Raw genomic sequence first — 26,519 nt, 5'->3', positions numbered from 1 at the left:
AAGCGCTATATAAGAACCAGTCCATTTACATAACATCTGCCTGCCGATAAATCCGTCATGCTCTAAGTACTACGTACCATAAGTAAAGAATATCATCATTCATTGTTTTTCTTTAACTAAGGTCATTCTTGGGTAAATCCTAAAGGAATTAAATAAATAAAGTGCAATGCAAATTTTTTGTACTTTTGGGCATTTTGTATCAGTTATACTCCAATTAATTTAAAAGACCAAATATATTACATTTCTATACTTTTTAAATAAATATAAATATAAAATATAAAATAAATAAATGTGAATATATAAGTCAAGCCAGACTCTTGTGAAACCATTAGCATGTGAAGAGAGGCAATGATGCATCATATACACAAACATGAAAAGTTGTCCCTGTGAGAAAAAGCTGGATTCCGACACACAGTAGACAAATAACTTAAGTAGAAGTATAAACACTTGTGTTAAAATACTATGGTAAAAGTTAAAGTACTGATTTGAAATTCTAGTAAATAATGTAATGAAAGTACAGCTCTAGTACTCAAAGTATAAGAGTAAAAAGTAGCTCTTTGAACGACATTTCTGCCAACGATTGTTATGTAAAATGGACTGAACTTCATGTCATATTAAAATAATAATATTTAAAAAAATATTGGTAAATGTGAATGCAAACTGTATTTCCACTTAAACTCTAATTCTAATGAATGTGCTTAGCTTTAACATCTTTTATGCAGTACAAAAGCAGAGAAAATTGGAATTTAAAAAAAGCTCTGGGTGACTTTGCCTCCAGATCTAAACAGAATAAGGTGTACAGTGAGGGATGAGGGAAGCAGGTGGGAGAACCCTTAACCCTTAGTGGTGGAGTGTGTGGAAAAGAATCACTTAGAAGTAACTCACAATAATTTGAGCACAAGCAGATTTTATGTCCAGGTTGTGATCAGCTGCACTATGCTGCTAGGTCTTTGTGAATTTATCCAACTGAGTTCAACAAAATATAAGCAGATGTTACATGAGTTCATGTCACCCACCCTACATGGATACCTGCTAATACTTGTTGAGCTTTTAGTTAAAATGCATTTGAAAGTATCTGCCACTCAAAATTTTTTTACTTCTTTTGTGCTCACTCCTGTAGCATTAGCTGGATGGTAAAGTACAGTGACTACGACTTGCGGACATCTGCACCAAAAGTATGTTTCCAGATTTTTCCCTTCAACAAATGTTACATATAATAGTAACATATAGTATAGTACAACAAATGATGCATAAATTGGTTCATCTCTACCTGTGTGACAAGCACCATAATACACCAATAGGATTGTCTTCTAAGGTTTTTATTCCCTCCGTTTAGGCAAAAATTGATCTGGTGATTAGTGATGGGAAATAATACCCACACACACAAAATGTCTTGAACCTAAGGTAGGAAGGCTTTTTGAAAACTAAGGAGTAGTAAGAAGAGATATTTGTGTTTAAAAGTGAGGGAGTATAAGTACAAACACTGTCAAAAAAAACAAACAAATGCTCAAGTAGATACAGATACCTAAAAATTCTATGTAAGAATCTTATTGTGGTGGAGGTGTGGTCCCTGGCTCGGCTGCAGGGGAGGAGTGGTGCAGTGAGCTCAATGGGGCGGTGCTGGGGAGGCAGGTGAGAACACAGCTGGTGGCGTTTGGTCTGATGACAGTTTCTTCCCCTTTTTCGTGAGACGGGAGAGGAGCGGAGGGGAGCTTTGGAACAGCTGAGACCTGAGCGGACCAGACTGTGAACTGTCACAATAAGCAAACCCATAAATAAACGTGACATCTCGCTATACCGATCTGTGTGTGTGTGAAGTGCATTTTACACTTATTAAGGTACAGCACCAAACTTTTTGTACTTTATTACTTCCTACCTCTGCTTCTGACAACTAAAACTAAGGATGCTTCCAAAGTTTAATAAAAATATTTAACAGGACATCACATTCTGCTTCAGGCACTAAAAGTCTATAGATTAATGAACTAGGAAATTTCAGGACACATGCAGCCACAAACAGCACCTTGAAGGGGATTGCCTATTCTAAGAAATGCCAAATGTAGACCTCGCTGACACTGCAACGACTTTTACAGTAATTTAGTCTGTGTGTGTGTGTGTGTGTGTGTGTGTGTGTGTGTGTGTGTGTGTGTGTGTGTGTGTGTGTGTGAGAGAGAGAGAGAGACTGTGTGTGGTTGCATTGGTGGGTGAGAGAGAGAAGCAGAACAACATAAAAAGAATATGACAGGAAAGTGAACAGAGCACAAATACTGGGTGTGGAGAAACTGAAATGCAGAAGCAGACAACATCTAGCTCAAGGGGCTTCACTATATGAAAAAAAAAACTATATTAAGAAAACACACGCACACACAGCATTGAAAAAACCTTCATGAGGCATTTTGATGGTTCTCCATAATTAGATGTACTAGCCAATTGGAGCACCTTACATGAAGGCAGAGAATTCTCTTCAAAATACTGAAATACACATTTAACTAGAAAAAAAAACAATAAACAGATGAGATGGCTTTCACTCCACAACATGTGTCAGCACAATAAAGAAAAAAAAAACAAAAAACACAGAAGTTTGACTTGAAAAGAATGACTTAAAATCTTTTATCACATGACAGTATGAGAAGAAAAAAAAAGCTCAGAACCATCTTGTATTGCTGACAAGTTTCACACCAAAGCTTTAAGAGACTTAAAATGAGACAGCAGAGTGAAGTTGAGGATTCAAGACTTATGACTAAATGTCTTAGCATTTCAGGTGACGGCCTGACAGCACGAGCAACCATCTGCTGAATTCAAAATGTCATAGAGTACCTTCAGAAAGGGAAAAAAATCCACATTCAGTTGTTAAGAACTGTTTGTTTGTTTTTTAAATTACAAGTTATTCTGTTTTGAAGAATATGACATTATTGGGTTTACCCAGTTGCTCTCGACCTGCACCTATCATCTACTTTTCCTGTTGTTAAAAATCCAACAACACTACCATCAACATTTGCATTGGCATATTTAGACTAAAATGGCTCATTCCCATTCAAATATTTGGTTTATACTTTTAACTTATGTTTGCTTCCAGTTTACACTTTCTGTATCTTACCCTCTTTATGCTGATGTCATTCGTTCTGTTAGGTCTTTCAAACTAATCTTCCTCCTCAATAGCTGAGGTCTGTGGTTTTGAGTGTGTGTTGCTATTTTTATTTGTGTGCAACTTGTACATAAAGTTCAAAATGTTTGTTACACTTTAGTATTTGTGTCTTTAGCACAAAAATGAAAGATGCTACATCTCAAGGAGATTTCCTTCATATATAAATAAATGGCCTGTAATGAGTGCGCTGGATAATCCTGTTGCTTTAACCAACTGGGTTCTTTACTCTAAAGAACTAAAGAAATCAGTGATGTTAGGGCTGGGCGATATGGCCTAAAATTCTTATCGCGATATAATTTGAAGCATGTGCGGTAACGATATATATCGCAATATATTCTTTTCTTCTGTATAACGTATTTTCCACACTATAAGGCACACTTAAAATCCTTTAATTTTCTCAAAAATCGACAGTGTGCCTTATGTATGAATTCTGGTTGTGCTTACTGACCTCGAACAGATTTCTGCATGCAGAAATCTGTTAAAAAATGTTTTAGTACAACTTTGATAAGCTGCACTGCTTGATAGATTGTCAGAGCATTACGGCTGCCATAGTGAGGAGCTTCGCGGAGTAATCTGGGTCCAAAACTCCGTCCATTCAGGTCCCAAAGTCAAAGGCTAAGGGCTAAAAACGGTCTAAATTATTTCATCTTTAATTAAATCATCAGCGTTGCTGCTTTATCGGGTGTAACAATTAAGTTTTACATCCATGCATCCATGAAAACAGAATTTATTAAATTTAACAGGAAGTTAGCTCGCTAGTTTACACCTAAACATTTCATACCATGTTCTGACTGAGAGATTTTTGAAACTAATTCAAACGTACAGCTCTGCTACCACTTCCAACATAAATGAAGACAGAAAACTAAACAGCAGTGCCGTTTGTAGGGTTACTAAAGTTGGACTACCTGGGGCCCGTTCTTCGTACCTCGCTAAGTAAGTTAGCTGGATTAGATTGTTGACGATTTCGCGTGATCTTGGATCGTTCGGTTCCCCGAAGCTCATCCGGGACTTGCTGCCATAGCAACAGAGCCGTAAGCGTAAACCTGCTCGGGAGCAGGTTCACTTTATGTAAACAGGATTAGATCGCGGCCACGCAGGTATGTCCGCTTCATTTATACGAAAGCAACAGCGATATTCCACCACTGTTTCACCATAAATAAATATTATCAATGTAACTAAAGATAATGCAGCACTTGATCCTTTTATTGATGTCACACAGATACATACAGGTCATTTCCTAAAAAAGGGAAATGTACTATTAACATTCTATTACATGTATGTGATTATTACAGATGTAATTCATATTTCACAGTAGTAATTGCAAATTACTTTGTGTAATCAAGATGAGAGACCACGGCTATAAAAGCGAAGGTGGATTTGGGAAGCCTGTTGCAGCCATGTCCTGTCCGTATACGCGACCAACCCATTGCGGAAGGTGCAAGATTGATAAGGAGAGTTTTCAGAATTCAGCGTATATTGCGGGACAGACAGGATCCTTTAGCTCAGCGCGACAGTGTGCTCATTGAGAGATATCGATATTCCCGTGAGGGTATTATTTACTTAACTAACTTGTTGACGAGGGGGTGCAGGACCACCACCTGTCTTTTTTTTGCTCTGCCCTTTTCTTGGTTGCTGTTATGAACAAACAAACAGATTATTTCAGGGTCTCTTTCCTAGAGACGAAAAGCAATATAAGTGATAGATATTACCATTCTGTAGAATATTCTTATATTTCACTTTTACTTGTTCCCATGTTCTAGTGGGTCCTGTTGTGGCTCTAATGTGTAAGGGGATATAATATAACATAATATAATGTAATATAATATTGGATAATATAGTGTAATACAGTAAATTTACCCTACCGCCTACTGGTGTTGGCCAGAGGGGCCGATGGCGTGATATGGCAGCCTGGCTTCTGTCAGTCTGCCCCAGGGCAGCTGTGGCTACAACTGTAGCTGCCTCCACCAGTGTGTGAATGTGAGAGTGATTGAATAGTGGCATTGTAAAGCGCTTTGGGTGCCTTGAAAAGCGCTATATCAATCCACTCCATTATTATTGTTATTATTAAATTACTTACGAGTTTAATTTGTCAGCAACTTTCTGCCAGCCCTCTCTCCTTGCTTTTGCAGCCTTTGCAGTGTTCCCTTGCGTTCTGATTAAACTCTGAAACTCCTGAAATCCCTCAATCAAGAGTTCTTGCTCTGCTGCCGAAAAATACCGAGCGCGCTCCTTCGACATTTTCGCCGACCAATCAGAGGGTTGCCGATCAATGTTTCTACTATCGATGCGTAGCCCCTTTTACGACACCCAGTGATCTCACATTACTTCATCCAGCTGTACTAATCGTCAACAGCAGGTGAGTTCGGAGAACCGGATTAGCGAGCTCATGGTTAGCGCGATGATTTGGTCTTGGATGTGTCATTTGATCTTGGATGTAGTAAGCGACGTACGAAGAACGGGCCCCTGGTATATAATGTTGTGCTACGTGATTGCTAGCAACACAGCTATTTTAGCATAACATTAGCACAGTGAAGCCGGAGGATGAACACCAACTTTTTTTCCACTCGATAAAAGTTAACGTGAGGGATTCTGGTGGTCAGGGACAAATGCAATCGCATAGCAGGACGCTATACACGGGCCAAACTTCAGTCAGGAGAACAACTGAGATTATTCATCCACAATACGAGGTTAGTTATTAATATACTGCAACAACATGGGAATAGAGCAGCTGCGAGAGAATTCAACATTAATGAATCAATGTTACGGAAGTGGAGGAAGCGCAGTTTTTGGTTTTCCCCATATTTCAAAAGTGCTTCATCTCTTTGCTATGACTGTCGCCCGGCATAATTTGCAGATGATAATGGTTGTAGCCGCTGCGATGCTTTCGACCAAAACAGACGCAGCTTGATGACATCATCAACATGTGCTATCGCGATAGAGCGATATAGTCAAAATCTCTATCGTTGGCCAAATTTATATCATTTATATCGTATATCGTTTATATCACCCACCCCTGAGTGATGTATTCCTCTATTCCTCACCAGTTTCTCCCTTACCATGCTGCTGTTGAGATTCTTCTCCACCTTGCAGAAAGTGTGTGGTGGGGTCTCCCCTTTGCTCGGGATGATGATGCAGACGTCTGTGACGGCCAAGGCGGCGTGCGGCTGGCTCTCGGGAGCCCGGCGGTAGGTGATGTAGATGCGTTGGGAGGAATTACCACTGATGTTGGCTGGGCGACCAGAAGGTGTGGTTTGGATAAGGTGGCAGCCCTGCTTCAGACGCTCCTTCCACTCATACAGCACACTACAGGAGGAAGCACAGCAATGTGGTCAACCACATAAACTGCCACATCAGGGTGTAGTTATTAGTGTGATTTCCATGCACAATTGATTGCTGGGCTACTCAGCTGGAGCAAGTCCTACGCTAGTGCAGAATTCAGTGGCTAGCACAATGAAATTGATTAGTCTGCTCTGTATTATCTTATCCAAAGCAGCATTTGATGGAATTCATGAAAAACAGACATTTATAAGCATTCAAAGTGGCAAATTCAAGCTCAGAACCACCTCCATTACTTTGGCCACAATAACGCATGTTGCAAAGGAGGAAAAAGTCTGGACACTATCTGGCTCCAATTTAATAATGGAATTCTTGCCAGCCACAGTCTTGTTGAGCAGACATCCTTTTCCAGTCCAAATAAGACATTAGTTTACTAACATCTATTTCTTTAAAAGAACAGACAAAAAAAAGGGCCACATATCACAGTTGTTTGTCCAACACTGTACAACTACACTGTATATGCAAGGAGGAAGATTATAAATCACATTAGAAAATGATTGACTGATTGACAATGACTGAAAATACTGATGACCACCAGTGCTACCCCACCTAGATCTTGAGTTGAAGACTCACTGTGATTCCAACCTCTCTAAGGTTTTTAGTAAATGTGCCTATGGTATCGATTTGACGGTCCTACTTCGCCTCGTTCAGAAGTTATCGCATTTACAAACTTGTAACAAACTCGTGTCCAGGCAGCCCACCCACCCCTGGTATTGTCTAATGATATACTAAAACAGATCAAAAACGACACTATAGATCTCATTGAGAAACAGCATACGGCCCAATTAATACAGACAATATAGAATTTGCAATAAACATTACCTGTGACTAAATGGTAAATGGCCTGTATTTGTATAGCGCTTTACACTACATTCAGTCATCCACCCATTCATTCACACACTGGTGATGGCAAGCTACATTGTAGCCACAGCTGTCCTGGGGCGTACTGACAGAGACAGAGGGGAAAAAGCATTACAGATTCTCAATCTCTTCCATCACTCACAGGAGATAATCAGTATGGAAGCATGTTAGTTTCTTTCTAACACATATTAATTACAGCTTCTGGTCAAAGACTGTCAGCTTGGCAGCAGTGTTGCTAGTTAGCTTTCACATCAGGCAACGGTAACACGCCAGCTCACTTAAACAGACATCACAAGATCCTAATGTAGCCAAGTGAGCTGAGGCTGCATTCAAATCCAAACTGACAACAGTCTCTGCTTGTGGTGAAGCTAAGCAAGAAAAAAACCCAAAAAACAGAAAAACAACAAAACATTCCAACTTTGCTGTAGATGACACTGTATTTAGAAGCAGCACAAATTTAGCACCAGTGTTTATTCCAATGCAACCTTCTCTATTTACTGATTCCTTCTTATGTGCGAACTCAGCTTTCAGCTGGAACACTTTGACTTAAATGCACATTTGGTAATGAAAAGATATCAAATCAGTATTTGGTTTTTCTGCTTTTAATTGAAAATCTTATTTTTTAAGCAGAATTTTAACTCCTATTCGCTTGTACTTATCAGCTGAATTTGCCTTTGACTGACTTTGAGAGTTGTGATAGTCTTCACACATGTATATACACACAGCTTACAGTATACTGACACATATATTGAGCCTGTACTGCACAAGAGGACCCTTGTACAAACCACTTAGCGGACAAGTACTGAGAGATACGCAACAGTGGCAGTAATTTTAAACACTCCTCTTGGTATTTCCATTATGCACTTATCCTCCATTACTGTTTCAAGTGAACTCAACAGGCATTTTGTGGCACTGTCTGAAAGCTGAAAAGAGAAGAGAATGTAAAGTAGTCGACCGAGAGATTTTTATAGTTTCTTTCTTTTTGGTTCCTGCGCTGATTGCTGTGGTAGCAAAGTGACCGACTTTGCTCTGCACGTCTTTCTGTGCTGTTCATATGTGTATATATTTGTATTGACATCAGTCAATACAAATATATGTAATACACTCTTAAAAAATGGCTCAATAAAATATGTATTTATAAAACAAATATTCCCAGGGTAGGGTTACCTGGGCCCTGTCCTGGAGCCAGACCTGTGGAGGGTGCCCAAGGGTGAGCGCCTGATGGTCGGACCTTATGCCATAGGGCAGAGTCTGGTGCAGCCTTAAGAAGGGGCGTGTAGGGACATTCTAACTGTATCATCAAATCTGCAGTTGTGTGTTCTGGACACTGAGGTAAAGAGAGAGGCTGAGTTGCCACCAGGTGGTGAGTTGGATCAGGTGGTGAGGCAGCATACTAGACAGACCTGCATGTCATAACATATAATTAGGATGCTGCGCTGGGACCGCCTGAGAGAGGCCCCAGCCCGCAAGATCTTCAACTCCCACCTCTGGCAGAGCTTTGACAGCATTCCAAGGGAGACTGGGCACATTGAGTCCAAATGGACCATGTTCAGTACCTCAGCAGTCGCAAGGTGATCAGTGCCTGTTGTGGTGATAAAACGCAAACCAGATTCTAGATACTGCAGGTGAAGGGAGCCATCAGACTGAGGGAGTCCTATCGAGCTTGGTTAGCCTGTGGGACTTCAGAGACAGCCTATAGATACCAACAGGCCAGGTGGAACACAGCTCAGGCAGTGGCTGAAGCAGAAAGGAGAGATGAGTTCGGAGAGACCATGGAAAAAGAGTTTTGGACTGCCTTGAAGAGCTTCTAGGAAAACCGTCAGGCGACGGTAGATGTTGTAAGGCTGTCTTGGTTGACACGTCTCTACAATGTTTCATGGAGAGCAGGGGCAGTACCTTTGGATTGGTAGACCAGGGCAGTGGTTCCCATCTTCAAGAAGGGGGACTGGTGGGTGTGCTCCAACTATAGGGAGATCACTGCAGCTGCAGTGAAGTGGATACTGTACCGGTCCATCATGGTGAAGAGAGAACTGAGCATAAAAACAAAGCTCTCGATTTGCCAGTCAATCTAAGTCCCTACCCTCTCCTACGGTCACAAGCTTTGGGTGGTGACTGAAAGAAGTAGATACAAGTGGTGGAAATGAGCTTTCCCCAAAGGGTGGCAGGCCTCTCTCTTAGACATAGGGTGGGGAGTTCGTCCATCCAAGAGGGGCTCAGAGTACAGCTGCTACTCCTCCCCGTCAAAAGGAGCCAGTGGAAGCTGTTCAGGCTTCTAACAAGGATGCCTCCTGGGTGAGGTGTTGTGGGCATGTCCCACTGGGAGGAGGACCCAGGACACACTGGAGAGATTATATCTCTCAGCTGGCCTGGGAGTGCTTTGGTATTCCCCTGGACAAGCTGGAAGAGGTGGTTGGGGAGAGGGAGGTCTGGGCTTCTCTGCTTAGGCAACTACCCCCATGACCCAGCCCTGGATAAGCAGAAGAAAATGGATGGGACGATGAAGCTCCGTATGTTCCCTTTTTAATCCTCATTATAGACCTTTTTCAGGGCACACATTTTGAGCACTGTTTACAATTACCGCTTCTTGTAGTCAATAATATTAACAATTACATTTATTTAGGAGAGAACGATCCAAGGTGTGGTATTATATGTGATGGTTACTGAAGAGAGATTGCATAATTAATGAATAATAGTTAACAGTTCTACCTGTGGCTTTCCTGCTGTCATGAGTCAAAATGTGTGCGTTGAAAAACTTAAATTGCCACACATACAGAACACTTTTTCCATTTGCAGACAGTGCCAGCAAAAAATATAATGTTTGAGTAAAACTGCATGCAAATAGTGCCTACACCTGTTCACCCACATAAGCCCTCAGTAACCATTAGTGTTGCCAGTGTCTGGGAAGTGCAGCCCCTTTGGGCTTTCAGCACACAAAAGCTGCTGATATTGTCTGAGCACATTCTTTGTCAGTGCCTGATAAGCACTGCACTGTGTAGTGTCAGAGGCCAGTGAGAGCCTCCTTAGCATCATCACCCCTAGTATGGGAGTGCTCAGCAAACAGTATTGAATTCACACAGCTGAAAAGATGCTGCTAAAGAGGACACCTCTAACGGTGCTTCGCTTCCACTTTTCTGTTGGTAAAATCACAATGGCTGAAAGCAACTACTGCGGAAAACTGCCACCAAGGAGGATTCCAGGGCAGAGCAGAGCATTTTCTGACGTGAGAGCACTTCAGCTTTTTGGGCCGCTTTTCACAGCTGGTAGAAAGCTGCCAGTCACAGGAAGAACAACCACAATGTTTCCTGATAACAGCAACTGATCTTAAATAGGGCTTCTCCAGAAAGTTTGTTAACTGTGAAATGAGGGGAATTTAGTTTTTGTTTCAGCGAGAGCCAGCTTCAACTCTGGGCCAGTTACCAGGTTAACAGACTCCATGAAGCTAAACTGCACACTGGCAGGTTTTTAATTTTTTGTTGTTGAACTAGGACTCCTCTCATGCTTAGCCTGGCTGCGTCAATGCATATCATCATTCATTCAGTCGATACCAAAGCAAATATGGCAATACATCAATTAGCAGTTTTAAGTTGTTGTTTTTTTCCTAGGATGACTTCCAGTTAAACATTAATCACTCTGTGCTCAAAGAACAAGGACAAAAATGTTTTTATAAGCTGTTTTTTATAAAGCTCTGTGACTGTAAAGACAATAAGGCAACTGTCAGGTTGTCAGCCAGTTCCTCTGCACTCAGATCAATATCAATTACAACATATGGTGGTGACTATATGAATATATCCAGGTGAGGATTATTGCGGTGTAGCTGAAACAACTTAAAGATTCTTAAACTGGACTAACAATGTAGTTTAAAGGGAGATTTTGAATTCAGGGTGCAGGCAGTCCGAATGTGTTCAAACAGCATTTAATGCTGAAATATTTACACACCTCATAAATAGAATCATTAAATGTTGCCATGCAAGATTTGTGAGTCCAAAAGGACATTTAAAAGTTAAAAGATGGTGTGAAAAACTAAATGTAGTAGGATTCCAGCTTTTTTTTTTTAATCTAACTGGGTAAATGATAATTGATTGGAGCAAAGAAAATAGAATCATTTTAACTTATTTTATATTTCCCTGCTGATTTTTAAGATAAATGTCACTGCTTCACATTGACATGCATTCAGAACTGGAATGGATGAAAAATGGACTGTTTCTTTTATATCGCTTTTTTTTAATCTAATCCAGGGATAATCTCTGCTCATCATTTATGCATAGCCACAGTACTGTAGGCCAATTCCCCTTTTTTCCACACAGAGAGTTAACATACATAGCCAACTTATCCCTGGTCATGATCAGACTCAGAGTTTCTCATAAAAGAGTGAATCAACTCGAGTTTAGAGTTGAAATCAAATTTGCTAAATTTGCTTCCTGGAATGGTTCCAACAAGTAAGATGAATAATAAACGAGATTGTGTACTGCATATGTAAACAACAGCACTGCATGTCTTGGGCAGGCTTGGAGTCAGCACATCATTACAGTCATTCATCCGAGGTGTTTAGAAAATTCTGTCAAGCTGGTGAATTTAATGAGTAAATCCTAAATCCTAGCAAAAGTGACTCAATTTACATTTTCATGAATTTATTCTAATGTTCACAAAGCACGTGCTGTTATTTCAAAAGAGAAGTGTAAACACTTTCCCATTTGTCTTTTTCACCTTCTTTCTGCGGCAGAATTCAACTCTCTTTTTTTTTAATGTACAGATATTTATGTCTCCCAGAGGATGAACTGGATCTCTTTATTTTACATGCATTTATATAATCTGTCCCACTTGGTTTTTGCAGCCTATTCCAGTTTTCCTGACAAGGTGACACTTTTCCATACTTCAGTGGTAATATGAATTGCTTCCAGACTGGATCCTCCCATCCCTAGCTTTATCTTCATCATCATCATCATCATAAATTCCTTTCTGATTTTGCATTTTGATGGCAAAGTAAAATTGACATCTGAGCATTTACAAAAGCATTTGCAGGCAGGTTAATTCTTGGCCTACACAAGAAGAGAAATACTTTAATGAACACCTCCACTGAAAAGCTTTAGTCTCAGACTAGCCCAAATCCACGTTTGGGACACCAAGCTTTAACCTGCTTTGCATCAGCATGTAAATGTAGTCCCTGACAATGTTAGCAAGCTCACTTAAACAGCCAAATGCAGACTCAAAGTGGTGTTAGCCCAGCTATAGAAAAGGTTTTGGAAATAAAGACAATGTTGTGCTTTGCCTTGTTTAATTACAAACAAGGCAACCTCCTTTGGTTACTTACCCCAAGTCGGTTAGTGGTGGCTTGTCACGACCTCGCCTGTAGCACAATAAGATCTGCGGCGCCATGAGGGCGCCGTTGTTAAGATCAGCCGATTGGCCTGTCGGTGTTGTTTCTATGCATGTGAACCCTGGCGGCACCTCCTCCCCCACTGAGCGGATCACCACTGCCACATCTGTGATGGGTGCCTTAGGCTTGGCCGTCTTGTGGCAGACATCATCAAAGTGGATCTCCTGGTCCAACGGCTTGGACGGGTCCGTCAGACCAGCCACCACAAAGTAGTCGGCTACACGAGGGCCTTTGTCCTCCATCATTTCCCATCCCCGCCAACTACCTTCAGGGGGAAAAAGAAAGAGAGGGGTAGAGACACAGAGAAAGAGAGAGAGAGAGAGAGAGAGACAGACCAGGAGATTAATTTTCGTTGTGGTTGCAGGTACAGACGGTTCTTGTATCCTTGCTCTGGCTTTAAAATGAAAAAAAAAATCTGACAGCCATAAATCTTTCAAAAGGGAGGCCAGTAGAAGGGCAAATGGAAAGAGAGGGCAAAAATGTGGGGAAGAGAGGCTATATAATGAAGCAGCCATTTAGAGCTTGGGTAGTTAGCTGACAGTCTTTGGCCAGGTCACGTAATCAGCGGAAGGTTCAGCGTCCCAGCTCAAGGACACACGTGGATGTGATGAGGGCATAACATTTTTGGTCTTGAGGTTTTTCAACCTTACTCTAATTCTAAAGAGTGAAACTCTGGCTAGCTACACAGACCTGAGTGTGCATTTTGAACAGGGAGCAGTGAGGTGTTTCTTCACACATTCCACCTTAATTAAAGACTGCCCCCACGTATAAACCTGAGCTTACAAGCTTTGTGATATTACAGAGCCTATTAAGCCTGTGTGATAAAAGCCAAACAGTAGTTTTCTTAATCTAGCCCAGAAGGGCATGCTCAGACTCAATAAGATCATCTACATTTACTGAAGCAGCACAGTCTCAAAGGGACAATGATATGGTTATATAAACTAAAGAAATGCCTTTTGTTAGAGATAAAGAAAACATCCTCTGCAATTGACAAATTACAGAGTTGCACATGTTTACCAGCATACAAACCTCAACCTCTGTCATGAGCTGTCATGAGGTTAACTGAACTTCAGGTATGAAGTTATGACCTGCAGTCTATCTGGGTCAGATATAAACCAAGTTTAGGTGTAGTTTATTTTCGTTGTGCTGAGTTTTTACAGTCAGTTACAATAACTCGTACTGCGTAGTAGGGCTGCTCAATTAATCGAATTTTAATCTCGATTACGATCTGGGCTTTCAGCGATCTTTAAAAATGACTGAGCCGATTATTAGCCCCTCCCTCGTGCTTTACTCTCGCGCTGCTCCGTGTGGCAAATCGAGCGCACCTCTCTGCATTTCGAACACGTGTCACAACAATTAAGAGCAGCGGTCCCCAACCTTTTTTGCGCCACGGACCGGTTTATGCCCGACAATATTTTCACGGACTGGCCTTTAAGGTGTCGCGGATAAATACAACAAAATGAAACTAGTACCGGTACCGAAAAAAAGAAAATTTATTCATAACACACGTGAAAAGACCAAGGAAAACCGAGTAAACGATAAAAACGATAACAAAATAACGCTGAAAACCGATAAAAACCCTGAAAACCATACATTTCACACCTGAGCCTCAACTCTCGTGGCCTGGTACCAAACGACTCACGGACCGGTACCGGTCCGAGGCCTGGGGGTTGGGGACCGCTGATTAAGAGGACCCGACGGAAGCTCGGAAAGCTTAGCAGAAGTCATTTGGAGAGGAGAGTGACTGCCGTTGGTTGAAAAGAGAGGTAAAAAAAACTTCAGTGGTGTGGAAACATTATGGGTTCGCGGAGTCAGACGTGGATCAAGTAGACATAGTGTGTAAACTTTACTACAGTGTCGTAGCTGCACCACAGAGCAACACTGCAATATAAAAAATAAATGAAAAATGTAAACATCTATGTTTAGTGAACTTTGCAAACATTTGCACTGTTATCAGTATTTGCACACTATTTTATATTATTTTTTGACAATCTTTAAAGTCATTATTCAATACATTGTTATTGTTAATAAATATCGTCAAATAATCGAGATCTCAATTTCAGTGAAAATAATCGTGATTATCATTTTTGCCATAATCGAGCAGCCCTACTGCGTACTAGCTAGCATGATGGAGTTTCTATACAGCATGAATGCTGGACACTCAGAGACCTGTGTCTCTGAGTGGGAGACCAGAGATCACATTAACATGTGTATCGCTGTATTAACAAACATGCCATATTGGCCCAGTTCATTTTTCTTATCATTGTTGTGAGGAGACCATAAATAGCATTTGTATTTTTTGTTGTACAGTTCATTTGCTGTTATGGAGTTCTTGTTATGGATAAAAAAGTGTATTTTTTTGTTTCAAAATAGCTGAAAATTATTCGCTGATAGCTGCCAACATCTGCAAAAAAATACAATTCTATAAAGCTGTTCTATGTAGTGCATAACTGTTAATATAGAGTGTTATTAAATTTATTGCAAATGCAGTCATATGGCACACTGACTTCTGAGAAAATTTTAGATGACGTTTATTCAGCTGTGTAAAAACTATCACTTTAATCTCAGCCAAACCGCTTTACTCAGGAACAAATAAAATACTGAAAAAAGCCAAATAATAACATTTCTAAGTTATCTAAGTGACTTATATATCATGTTTAACCTGAGTAGCGAAAGACGGCGGTGGGTTTGAAAACCATTTGCCGGGAGTCCAGTGTTCTCACCGGCTCTAGTGAGCCTTGAACCCCGGCTAGCTGTCGAGCTGGCGTGTAACAGACGTTTTGAAAATATGTGGTGTCTTGATAAACTGAGCAGATATTTGAAGTTTACACAGCTACATTCTCGCCTGAAAATATGTTAAACGTTTATTTTGTTACCCAGAAAGAATAATAAGAGTAATATTAAAACTAACTAGCAGCCACCATTGTTGAAAACTGAGCAGGGCCGTGCTATGAATTCTGGGATAGGTTGGGCCACGAAGTATACACCCGACCCATTCAAATCTGGGGAAATGAAGGGCGCATTTGTGGGCCGCATTTGTCGAATTTGGACAGTCTTTGTCGTGTCGCTGTAACGTAATCGGCCTACAAATGCGGGCACAGGAGGATGTGGTTCCTGAATTTGGACACAGATATGATACCGTCTCACTCCCCGATCCGTACCGGAAACCTGATCGGTACCACGCATGCGCAAATCTTACGTCACTTCCTCTCGTTGCCAACATTGCGACAGTTAATGTATTTGAGTGACACGGTTAGCGCCCAGTTAGCTCATAGCATTTCTCAACAGCTCTGCCTCCTTTTCAACTGCCCGGGACACTTAATGGATAATCTGTATACAAACAAATTCATGCTTTTCTCCTCAACAGATTGAACAACAGCGCCGTAAAATAAGAAGAATGGCACCTAATTACAGAGTTAATAATACTGACTTAGTAATATGTCACGTTAAGATTCATCAGCCAGATTAAGTGTTTCCTGACAATTGACAGTGATAGCGGACATCATCATCACTATTCCAACGATTCTCTCCACACAGACAAGCATAAACACACTCGACTATCACTAAATCAAATTTAACATGCATTTGTAATGACGCTAGTTCATTTTACAATAGGGCTCATTCGCTCAGTCAGCAGGTGGCGTTATCCTCGTACACTGGGGAGTAAACTGCCATTAAACGAAACAGAAGAAGAAGAATAAATCTGCACATAAGCGGTACGGACCGGGTAGACCCGATTTGTACGGTCCAACTTTCCACGTGCGCAGTAAGGATCGGGGAGTCCTGATGCGTAACTATCGTTTTATTTTTCGTTTTTGTTTACATTATATTGAAATGTTTCATTACTGCAAACAATTTAAGCGATACTTAATATCCTTAACATCTTGACAGATACTCTAACCCGTAACTATCATAAATTGCTTGGGCCGGAAGTAGACACCTTTCGCACATGCGTGGTACCGATCGGGTTTCCGGTACGGATCGGGTAGTGACACAGCTTCTTCTTCTTCGGGGTTTAACGGCAGCTGGCATCCTTGTACATGCAGTGCTGCCATCTTCTGTTTCAGTCCGTTATTACACTCTTAAATCCTACTACTTATTCCTTATTCGACGATTTTGATAGTGGAAGTAATGGTGACTAGTCGACTAATCGTGGCAGCCCTAGTTCTATGTTACTTTGATCCAGCACTACAGGGAGTGCAGAATTATTAGGCAAATGAGTATTTTGTCCACATCATCCTCTTCATGCATGTTGTCTTACTCCAAGCTGTATAGGCTCGAAAGCCTACTACCAATTAGGTGATGTGCATCTCTGTAATGAGAAGGGGTGTGGTCTAATGACATCAACACCCTATATCAGGTGAGCATAATTATTAGGCAACTTCCATTCCTTTGGCAAAATGGGTCAAAAGAAGGACTTGACAGGCTCAGAAAAGTCAAAAATAGTGAGATATCTTGCAGAGGGATGCAGCAGTCTCAAAATTGCAAAGCTTCTGAAGCGTGATCATCGAACAATCAAGTGTTTCATTCAAAATAGTCAACAGGGTCGCAAGAAGCGTGTGGAGAAACAAAGGCGCAAAATAACTGCCCATGAACTGAGAAAAGTCAAGCGTGCAGCTGCCAAGATGCCACTTGCCACCAGTTTGGCCATATTTCAGAGCTGCAACATCACTGGAGTGCCCAAAAGCACAAGGTGTGCAATACTCAGAGACATGGCCAAGGTAAGAAAGGCTGAAAGACGACCACCACTGAACAAGACACACAAGCTGAAACGTCAAGACTGGGCCAAGAAATAGCTCAAGACTGGTTTTTCTAAGGTTTTATGGACTGATGAAATGAGAGTGAGTCTTGATGGGCCAGATGGATGGGCCCGTGGCTGGATTGGTAAAGGGCAGAGAGCTCCAGTCCGACTCAGACGCCAGCAAGGTGGAGGTGGAGTACTGGTTTGGGCTGGTATCATCAAAGATGAACTTGTGGGGCCTTTTCGGGTTGAGGATGGAGTCAAGCTCAACTCCCAGTCCTACTGCCAGTTTCTGGAAGACACCTTCTTCAAGCAGTGGTACAGGAAGAAGTCTGCATCCTTCAAGAAAAACATGATTTTCATGCAGGACAATGCTCCATCACACGCGTCCAAGTACTCCACAGCGTGGCTGGCAAGAAAGGGTATAAAAGAAGAAAAACTAATGACATGGCCTCCTTGTTCACCTGATCTGAACCCCATTGAGAGCCTGTGGTCCATCATCAAATGTGAGATTTACAAGGAGGGAAAACAGTACACCTCTCTGAACAGTGTCTGGGAGGCTGTGGTTGCTGCTGCACGCAATGTTGATGGTGAACAGATCAAAACACGGACAGAATCCATGGATGGCAGGCTTTTGAGTGTCCTTGCAAAGAAAGGTGGCTATATTGGTCGCTGATTTGTTTTTGTTTTGTTTTTGAATGTCAGAAATGTATATTTGTGAATGTGGAGATGTTATATTGGTGTCACTGGTAAAAATAAATAATTGAAATGGGTATATATTTGATTTTTGTTAAGTTGCCTAATAATTATGCACAGTAATAGTCACCTGCACACACAGATATCCCCCTAAAATAGCTAAAACTAAAAACAAACTAAAAACTACTTCCAAAAACATTCAGCTTTGATATTAATGAGTTTTTTGGGTTCATTGAGAACATGGTTGTTGTTCAATAATAAAATTATTCCTCAAAAATACAACTTGCCTAATAATTCTGCACTCCCTGTACAGTGGTTACTGATTTTCTGCTATTTCAAGACTGTTGTGCCCATTTTCAAGAAAAAAACAACAACACATAAACAGAAAAAAAGAAGAAGAAGAAACCTAGTGGAATCAGTGACACAGAGTGAAGTGTATTTGCATTTGGCCAAAGACCAAAACACTTAATAGTGTGAGGTGAGACTGTGGCACATCTAAAGGGAGCAGATGCTGAATCTTTGCTTAAAATGGATCATTTAACATGCACTGCTACATTGTTTTAGAAGCTAAGGTGGGTCCAGGTTTGAATCTGACCCACGGCCCTTTCCCTTCTTTCTCTCTCCCTCCGCTTTCCTGTCACTTTTCACTGCAACTAGCAAATAACGCCGGAATTTTTTTTAAATCCAACTGTATTAAGATGTCAAATTTGCCAGCTTCTTTATTCCCTTTTTAACTTTTAACTGCTTTATAGTTAAAAGGTGCTTTTATATATGTAAAAATGCTAACAGGAACAGCTGCCTAGTAAGATCCATTATCTAACTTAATGGTTGCAGCTATTGTCAAAAGAAAAATAATCCTGGTGCTTAGAAACACAGTGTTTTAACTCACACCCAGGGAACTGCTGTTGTTAATATACTAGTGAGAATTATAACAATTACATTAGACAGATTTTTTCGGTAGCCTTGGACTGTGGCTATGTAGTCTCAGCCTGCCTCGCTAGCACAAGCCCATCTCTGCAGGTCAATGTGAAACAATGCCTTTACCAGCAGTTCCCTGGTAAGTTGTGAAAAGCCACAAAAACAAACTTGGTTCAAGACAGCTGTAATCAGGAGGTGAGAGAACTGTGAGCAGATACAGTTTTTTGTAAGGTTTTCATATAAGACCTATTTTTGCACAGTTGGCCAACATTTCTGTAAAAGAAAAAAGATTCCCTTAGCTGGCAACACAATCAGGGACTATTTCTCACCCGGTTGCATCTCATTGCAACCAGATTGTGTAATCCAAGAGTTTTGCTCAATTTAATAATAATAATTCAACTGGACAAGGCCTGTGATTCCAACCATATGCAGTAAGAGGGTGTTGGAAGGGAGGTTTAATTAGCAGGGTGTGTCAGCTTGTATAAATGCATTGGCTCAGGGGAAAAGGTGAAAAAGCTGCCAGCTCTAGTCTATGTGATGCTACGTGAGCAAGACTCCAGCTACCACTAAAACTACATAAAGCAGTGCAAGGGACTTTTCTTATTCACCTCATCATGCAAGAACAGTGTAAGTTGAGAAGAGATTAAAGTGATAAAATCTTTCCCTATTCTGGCCTCACTGACTCCTCTTACATCTGCGCAAAACATTTCTTTGTGACGCATGACACTGTACTGACAGAAAAGAACCACAGACATAAAAAAACAACGAAATCTTTTTTTTTCTTTTAATATTAAATGATTTGGAGTAAAGTTTGGAGAGTGGAAGCAGATGGAGCAGGACTTTTTAACCTAATGAGTAGTTCTAACTTAGGTTTAGCTGTTATGGGCACAACATTTGGTAGAGAAAGCTGGATGTTTATTGGCATCATGTAATGATCTTTGTAGGGGCAATGAGCAAAGTTTATATGCAAACAAAGGCCGATGTGAGATTTTTTTTTTTGGTCGTCCCTTCCAGCTATTGACAGATGGCGAGAAAATGCTGTGTTCACTGTGTTCTTCTTACACTCGAATTACAAAATGCATCATACCTCCTTGTTTTCTCACTGTGGGAAACAAATGAGAAGGCTGCCACAGCGTGCAGCGCTGATGTTCTGTGCCAAGAGATGTCTGGCCAAAAGCAGAAGGTGGTCCTTCCATTACTTAGACAGCGTCGAGACTGTTCTGTTATATTTACCTTGAGGCGGTGGCGATCAACGGGAACAGAACAGGTTAAACAAAGAGTGACCAAAGCCGCTCCGAGGGCCACACATCTGCACTGCATCCTGAGTCCAAGACCACAGTCTGCATTTCAACTTCCTGCCCAACACACAGAGCGGGCTCATAAATGTTCCTGGGACACTCACATTACAACACATTGGTGAAACACTCAGAGGACAGGATGTAGAGCATGTGCTCACTTCTCTTTCAGAAACATTTACTTGGGAGTTGATGACAGTAGAACGAAACCACTGCAACAGTGAACCTTTGAGTAAATGGTTTAAATTGTTACTGCACAGCCTCACATAGAGCTAAGCACCGACTTTATTTTTTCAACCCTGCAGTTTGCTGCTTGGAAATGAAATCTGCAGTGGGACACAAACACACATTTCTTTTGTACTTTCATACCTTACAACTCTCTCTGCCTTTAAAAGTGCACATGTGTCTATGTGTGGAAAGGTTAACGGGGTGCCAGACAGGATGAAGAAGAAATGCAGCAAATATGAAGTTATGTGCATAAGCGTACAGCCACAAACTGTGGCACATGCCACTGTGTGCCCTCTCACAGTAACACCATCACCACACAGCACCTACACTATTTACCAAATCTGGGTCCCAACAACTTTGACATACAAGTTTAAGGGCTGCCATTTTTCCACAAAATGATAAGGATGGGACTTCCAGGTGGTGATCCAAACACAACAAGTGCAGTGAGAATGGTGAACTACTTCCTGAGGATTGTGTATGGTTAAACCTATGCAGTCTAAAGCATCTAGAACAGTCAGTAAGATTAGAAAAATGCTATGTAACTGCAAATATATGTCGCATTTCACAGGCAAAATAAAAGGCAGAAGCTAAAATGCTCAATATACACGATTTTCTTTACTGTGGAGCAACAGTACAAACCAGTGCACCGTGTATAAAAGAGGGTGGAATAGCACAGGGTGTCAACCAGTCCAACCACTATCCTGTTTCTTGCCTCTCACCGCTGTTTTATTGACCCAGGAGGATTTTGCATGAGACTCAACTGACATAAACCAGACTTGGGTATTGTTTCATGGATCACTCACTAAGTACAGTTAACTCCACACTTATTACAAAAGTGTAACAGAAAAAAGATGCTGACCTAATTTATTTCAGTTACATGAGTGCAAAGCAGAGAGCTCTGCAGTGTCACCTCCCTGTTTGAATGACACATGACGGGCCAAAGAATGACACTCATCCTTGCCATGCTGTCAGTCTGCTAAAAATATAAGCCAAAGCAGTAGTATCATGGCACATCAAGGCAAACGTTATATAAGGATTACATTTATATACAGTGCATATGTAGGACTATTGCGGACGCCCACTGAAATGAGCCTGTTGTTTTCCTTGCCTGCCCTATATTTTAAGAATAGAAGAAGTCGACACTGCTGACTGAGTAGCAGTGGAAACACAGGTAATAGAAGAAAGAAGCATTTGTTTATTTATAAGTTCCTGTTTTCATGAAGCCATCAGTGAAATGTGGCTGTGAGAATCTATGGAGTATGAAACGCGGTGCTGCCAAGATGTGAAGCCCAGAAACTTAGGCTACGTTCACACTGCAGGCGAAAGTTCATCAAATCCGACTTTTTTGACCCTACGCGACCCATATCCGATCATGGTATAACAGTGTGAACGGCACAAATCCGATATTTTCAAATCCGATCTGGGTCACTTTTTATGTGGTACTGAATCCGATACACATCTGATGTTTTAGAAAGCGACTGCTGTTTGAATGGTCATGTTGCATTAAATCCATCTTTTACGTCACTGACACAAGACAGACGCCAATTATCAGCGCCGGAGAAGCACCCAAAAAGACATCGCAAATGCTTCCTGGCCATCCCGTGTAGATGTTAGTGAAACTGTTGGGAAGACAACGGTGGAGAAACGTGAACATTTTATTTGTACTGTATAATCTGCAGATTCTGACAGACATTTCCAACTATAATTTGAAGCACCGCTCCTCTCTAAAACAGCAATAAGGATAATTATTAGGCCATTTGTAAATAACAAAATAACTTTATAACTTAAAGCAAAATTGGGAAACGTAAAGTCCGAAACAAGTCTTTATACTAAGGGCCATCAGTCAAACAATACTGTTTGGTCTGGGTCTAAACAGAGCGCATTGTGTTTGACGTCTTCTTTTGCGCATGCGAGCCGCTTTGAGGATCACTGGACTTCCCCACGGGAGATGCATCCAAAAGATGCAGAGCTGTGACTCACATGGCGGCTGGCGCGTATGAATGAAAAACTGCATCACTATTTAAGTGGCCTAATCCAAATATCTTAATTCGCTGGCCGCCCTACTTCGCCCCTGGCAAGACTGACATGGAAGGAAAGCTTGAGGTAAACGCCCAGTGAGAGAGAAGTCCAAGCAATTCCTCCTATCATAAAAAGCAGAGATTGTTTAGGCCACAAATCTCTTTAAAGGTCACTGGAGCCCCTCACTGCACTAGAAAATGTATTTATGTTATTTCTGAATTATACATGACATTGGTTCATTTATCACAAATGTCTCGATTTCTCCCAAGACTTTGCAAGCTATTTGTCTTTGTGAGTACTGCCATGGTTAACTTGCTTTAAAGGTACTTTGTGCTGTGAGTCAGCTTAAGGAAGATTATCTGGGTTTTGTGGTTCTATCCGATTCTTGACAGTAATCAAGAATCAGAGAAAAGCACCACAGGCTGAGAACATTCAAACTTGGCCACATGACCGGCGTGGAGCCAGAGACATAGACAAAGCTTCCCAGCCCAAACTCGCTGACTCGTAATCACAATAGGAGTTCTGGGAGGAGTTCGATAAGCTGTCCAGGCCCAACAGGCCTTGCACAAGGATTTAGTTTAAGGCAACGTGACAGGGGAACGATTTCCAGCTGTCCAGACTTAGCAATGAAACTGGCGAAAAGGGCCTCTGTCAATTGAGGCTCCATTGGGCCAGCCTCTGCACACCAGCTCCAGCTGTATAGACATCTAGCATAGACAGCCACAGCAGGGCAGACACGTGGAGGAGGTGAAAAGGAATGCGCTTGAGAACATAAACACAAGCCAGTAGGAAGTCAAGCATCTGCTTCTAGTTAAGTCCAGAGGGGTGGGCGTTTGGCTATTCTGCATCCAGGTCGTGTAACATAGCGGAGGAAAGATAACCTCTGTGAGAAATAGCATTTTCCACGTCCACTGTAATCTCTACACCTTACTTATTGCCTAACCTTGTCGACCAGCCTCGGAGAAACTCAACATGAGTGGTTTCATGTTTCTGTAAACACCTGAAACCCCTGAGTATGATGCTGACATTTCTTCATTTTACAAGTGCTCCAACTCCAAGAACAATCAAAAGAATACAAATCACCAAAACTAATATCAAACCATATACTCACCGATAAATGAATAACTTTATCATTTTAAGTTTGTCCAGAATGTATTTACTACCTTCCACACTGGCAGATAAGCACGTTCTTCCTGGAATCACTGTCACTGTAATTACCAAACAGCTAGCACTGAACATGCACTTAAACTGCAATTAGACTAAGTGAATGGGTGTATGTGTGTGTACAGAGAGGAGACATTATGCATAAGAGATAGCTGCTATCCATTAACCCTTCTTCAACACAGTGTATTGTTAATTAGGCAGGTGACAATTTGTCAGATTGGTGTATTTTTGTGTGTTTGCATGTTTAAGCAGCAAATAGGTTTTTGTTTTCACAAGCTCAAACAAATTTTCCCTCAGAGATTAATAAAATCGGCAATATACAAAGAGGCATCATTTAGTTAAACATGTAGACATTCACCTTGTTTTAATTCCAAGTTGACATACACATAGAAAAAAAGGTGGACAAAATTACAAAAGCCAGGAGGGCTATTCAGACCTATTTTAGCGAGTACGTGCTAAAAAGAGTGAGACAAATGGAGGATTCTAAACTCTTATTTTGAGCCAGGAACACATTACACTGGACACAAATGGAGGTTAAAACATTACGATTCACTAAGATGGAGGATTGGGCTCTGACAGTTAACATAAAGAGCAGATACTGTATTGCAGCAAAATAAAGATTTCTACAGGAGTTATATATACGCTGAATTTTCAAACACCATTTTATATCTTTTTAATACATTACTGAATACATTTAATAACACTTCACAGTCCAACCAGCCAAAGGATGAACTCATGATGGAAAAGTCAGAGGATGCATCACAGCCTGGGGTTATTCTTTTCTTGCATTATCCAGTGGTATATGAAGCAATTACAATGATAACAGTTTTTTATGGTCACCTGAACCTGGAACACTAAAACTGACACTTGGTCACAGTCACTGAGTTTCATGGCATGCTAACAATAACTGTTAAACATCAACTGGTGACTGAGTGAAACCAAAAAGGATTCAACTGCCCCCTGAGGCACAGTTCAAAAGCCCCATTCACATATGACCTGGCTTGTTCTACATCAGAGCTGATAGCTGGCTCACATCGTGCGCATTCCAATAAACGTTTGCACAGGTAAACTTGTTATTTGTTTTGTTTTATTTTGTTAACATCATTTGCGAATCAGCAGTATCCTTGGCTCCTATTTGCTCAGCCACTACGCTTAAAGCTGAGTGCAGTTTAACTCTATGCTTGTGACTTTTGCATAGCTAATACATGGGTTATCTCGTATGTCACTGCTACAAGTTGCTGAATTTCAGTGATATTCCCCAGTATCTGCTCTCTGTGTTGCTGCTAATCTCTTCCAGTGTGTATGCAACTAATACTTACTCAAGACGAGACGTAATTCTTTTTAACACTTTTCAAATCCTGCAGATAGACTGATGATCCATGATCCACAAAGATCACCTTACAGCTATAAACGGTGTGGTGTGATTCCAACCAGCCCCACAGGTTGTCATGAATACTGCATTACTGTAATTATTGTTAGAGTAGGTTATTGTATAAGTACGTTTAGTTATATGGTTAAATACGATGTGTGACTTACAATGCCAATTTTGAAATCAAAAGTTTTAAGCTGGAAGCCTCAGAAGCTGTTTGAATAAAGGAATCTTAATTTGACACAATAAATTTTGTTTTGCCTGTAGGATATTAGATGAATGAATTATTGTAGAATCATTTGCAGATTTTTTTTGCTGTAATTGACTTGGTTTATGTTTGTACTGAGGCTGTGCTATGAAAGTTCTATTTTCTTTGCAAGATCATTATCAAGAGCATCTCAAAGGTCAGTTGATATTATACTACTGTACAGTTATAGCTTCATTAGGCATCTGAATCCACAGAAACTTCCACCGTAAATCTTCATTTACTTTCACTTTAATGCTTATATCCTCCAACATTATCAGCACAGGAAGAACAGAGATGGGACTTCCTGTGCCTGCTATTAAAAAGACAACAGAATAAAAACTAGGGCTGAACGATATATCGCATTTGCGATAATATCGCGACATGATCAAGTGCAATTTTCTAACCGCAAAGGCTGCGATTATACTCTGGACATGTCCAAATTCATGGGCTGCATCCTCCTGAGGCCGCATTTGTAGACCGATTACGTCACAGCGACGCGCCGAAGGCTGTCCAAATTACTACCATATCCCAGAATTCATAGCGCGGCCCAGCCAAACTCCAGTTTCCAGCAATGGCGGCCGCTACTAAGTTTTAAAATTACTCATACTAATCTTTCTGGGTCACAAAATAAACTTTTAACATATTTTCAGGCGAGAAAGTAGCTGTGTAAACATCAAATATCTGCTCGGTTTATCAAGATATCCCATATTTGCAAAAGTGCTTCAACGTTTTCAGAGGCGTCTGCTACCCACCAGCTCGACAGCTAGCCGGGAGCTCGAGGGTTACTGATGCGGCCGAGAACGGCACAACTCCCGGCACATCATTTTCAGATCACCGCGGAGTTTCGCTGCTCGGGTTAAACGTAATATATAAGTCACTTAGACAACCTAAAAATGTTATTGTTGGGCTTTTTTCAGTGTTTTGTTTGTTCGTGAGTAAATCGGTTTGGCTGAGATTAAAGTTATTAGATTAGATAAAATAAAACTTTATTAATCCCCCGGGTGGGTTCCTCCTTGGTTTTCACACAGCTGACTAAACGTCAAACAGAAAACTTATTAAACAGAAGTATGAGACAGTCGAGAATTTACACCAGTGTCTGGTTATATTTTAGATAGCAAGAAGCAGACGG

General features: G+C 41.0%; 1 protein-coding gene across 5 annotated transcripts in view; it reads right to left on the bottom strand.

Annotated features, from left to right (window-relative positions):
• Positions 1-26,519, bottom strand: part of LOC146583734 (C-myc promoter-binding protein-like) — a 90,242-nt gene that overhangs the window by 55,439 nt on the left and 8,284 nt on the right. For 4 of the 5 annotated variants that reach the window (XM_085276603.1, XM_085276630.1, XM_085276622.1 and 1 more), the window contains exons 2-3: positions 12,648-12,978; positions 6,199-6,445 (exon numbers count right to left, since the gene is read on the bottom strand). In XM_085276603.1, coding sequence (XP_085132729.1) covers positions 6,199-6,445; positions 12,648-12,958 — 558 coding nt within the window. In that variant the 5' untranslated portion in view covers positions 12,959-12,978. Of the gene's footprint in view, positions 1-6,198; positions 6,446-12,647; positions 12,979-20,301; positions 20,424-26,519 lie in introns of all 5 variants that reach the window. The other variant, XM_085276612.1, reaches the window with a different exon arrangement.

This window comes from Mchenga conophoros, linkage group LG1 (genome assembly GCF_057382185.1).
Source record: "Mchenga conophoros isolate Kocher_MC1m ecotype Shallow Benthic linkage group LG1, M_conophoros_male_GT1.1, whole genome shotgun sequence".
Classification (NCBI taxonomy): domain Eukaryota; kingdom Metazoa; phylum Chordata; class Actinopteri; order Cichliformes; family Cichlidae; genus Mchenga; species Mchenga conophoros.
Note: the sequence above shows the minus strand (reverse complement) of the source record. Positions and strands in the feature narration are given on the sequence as shown.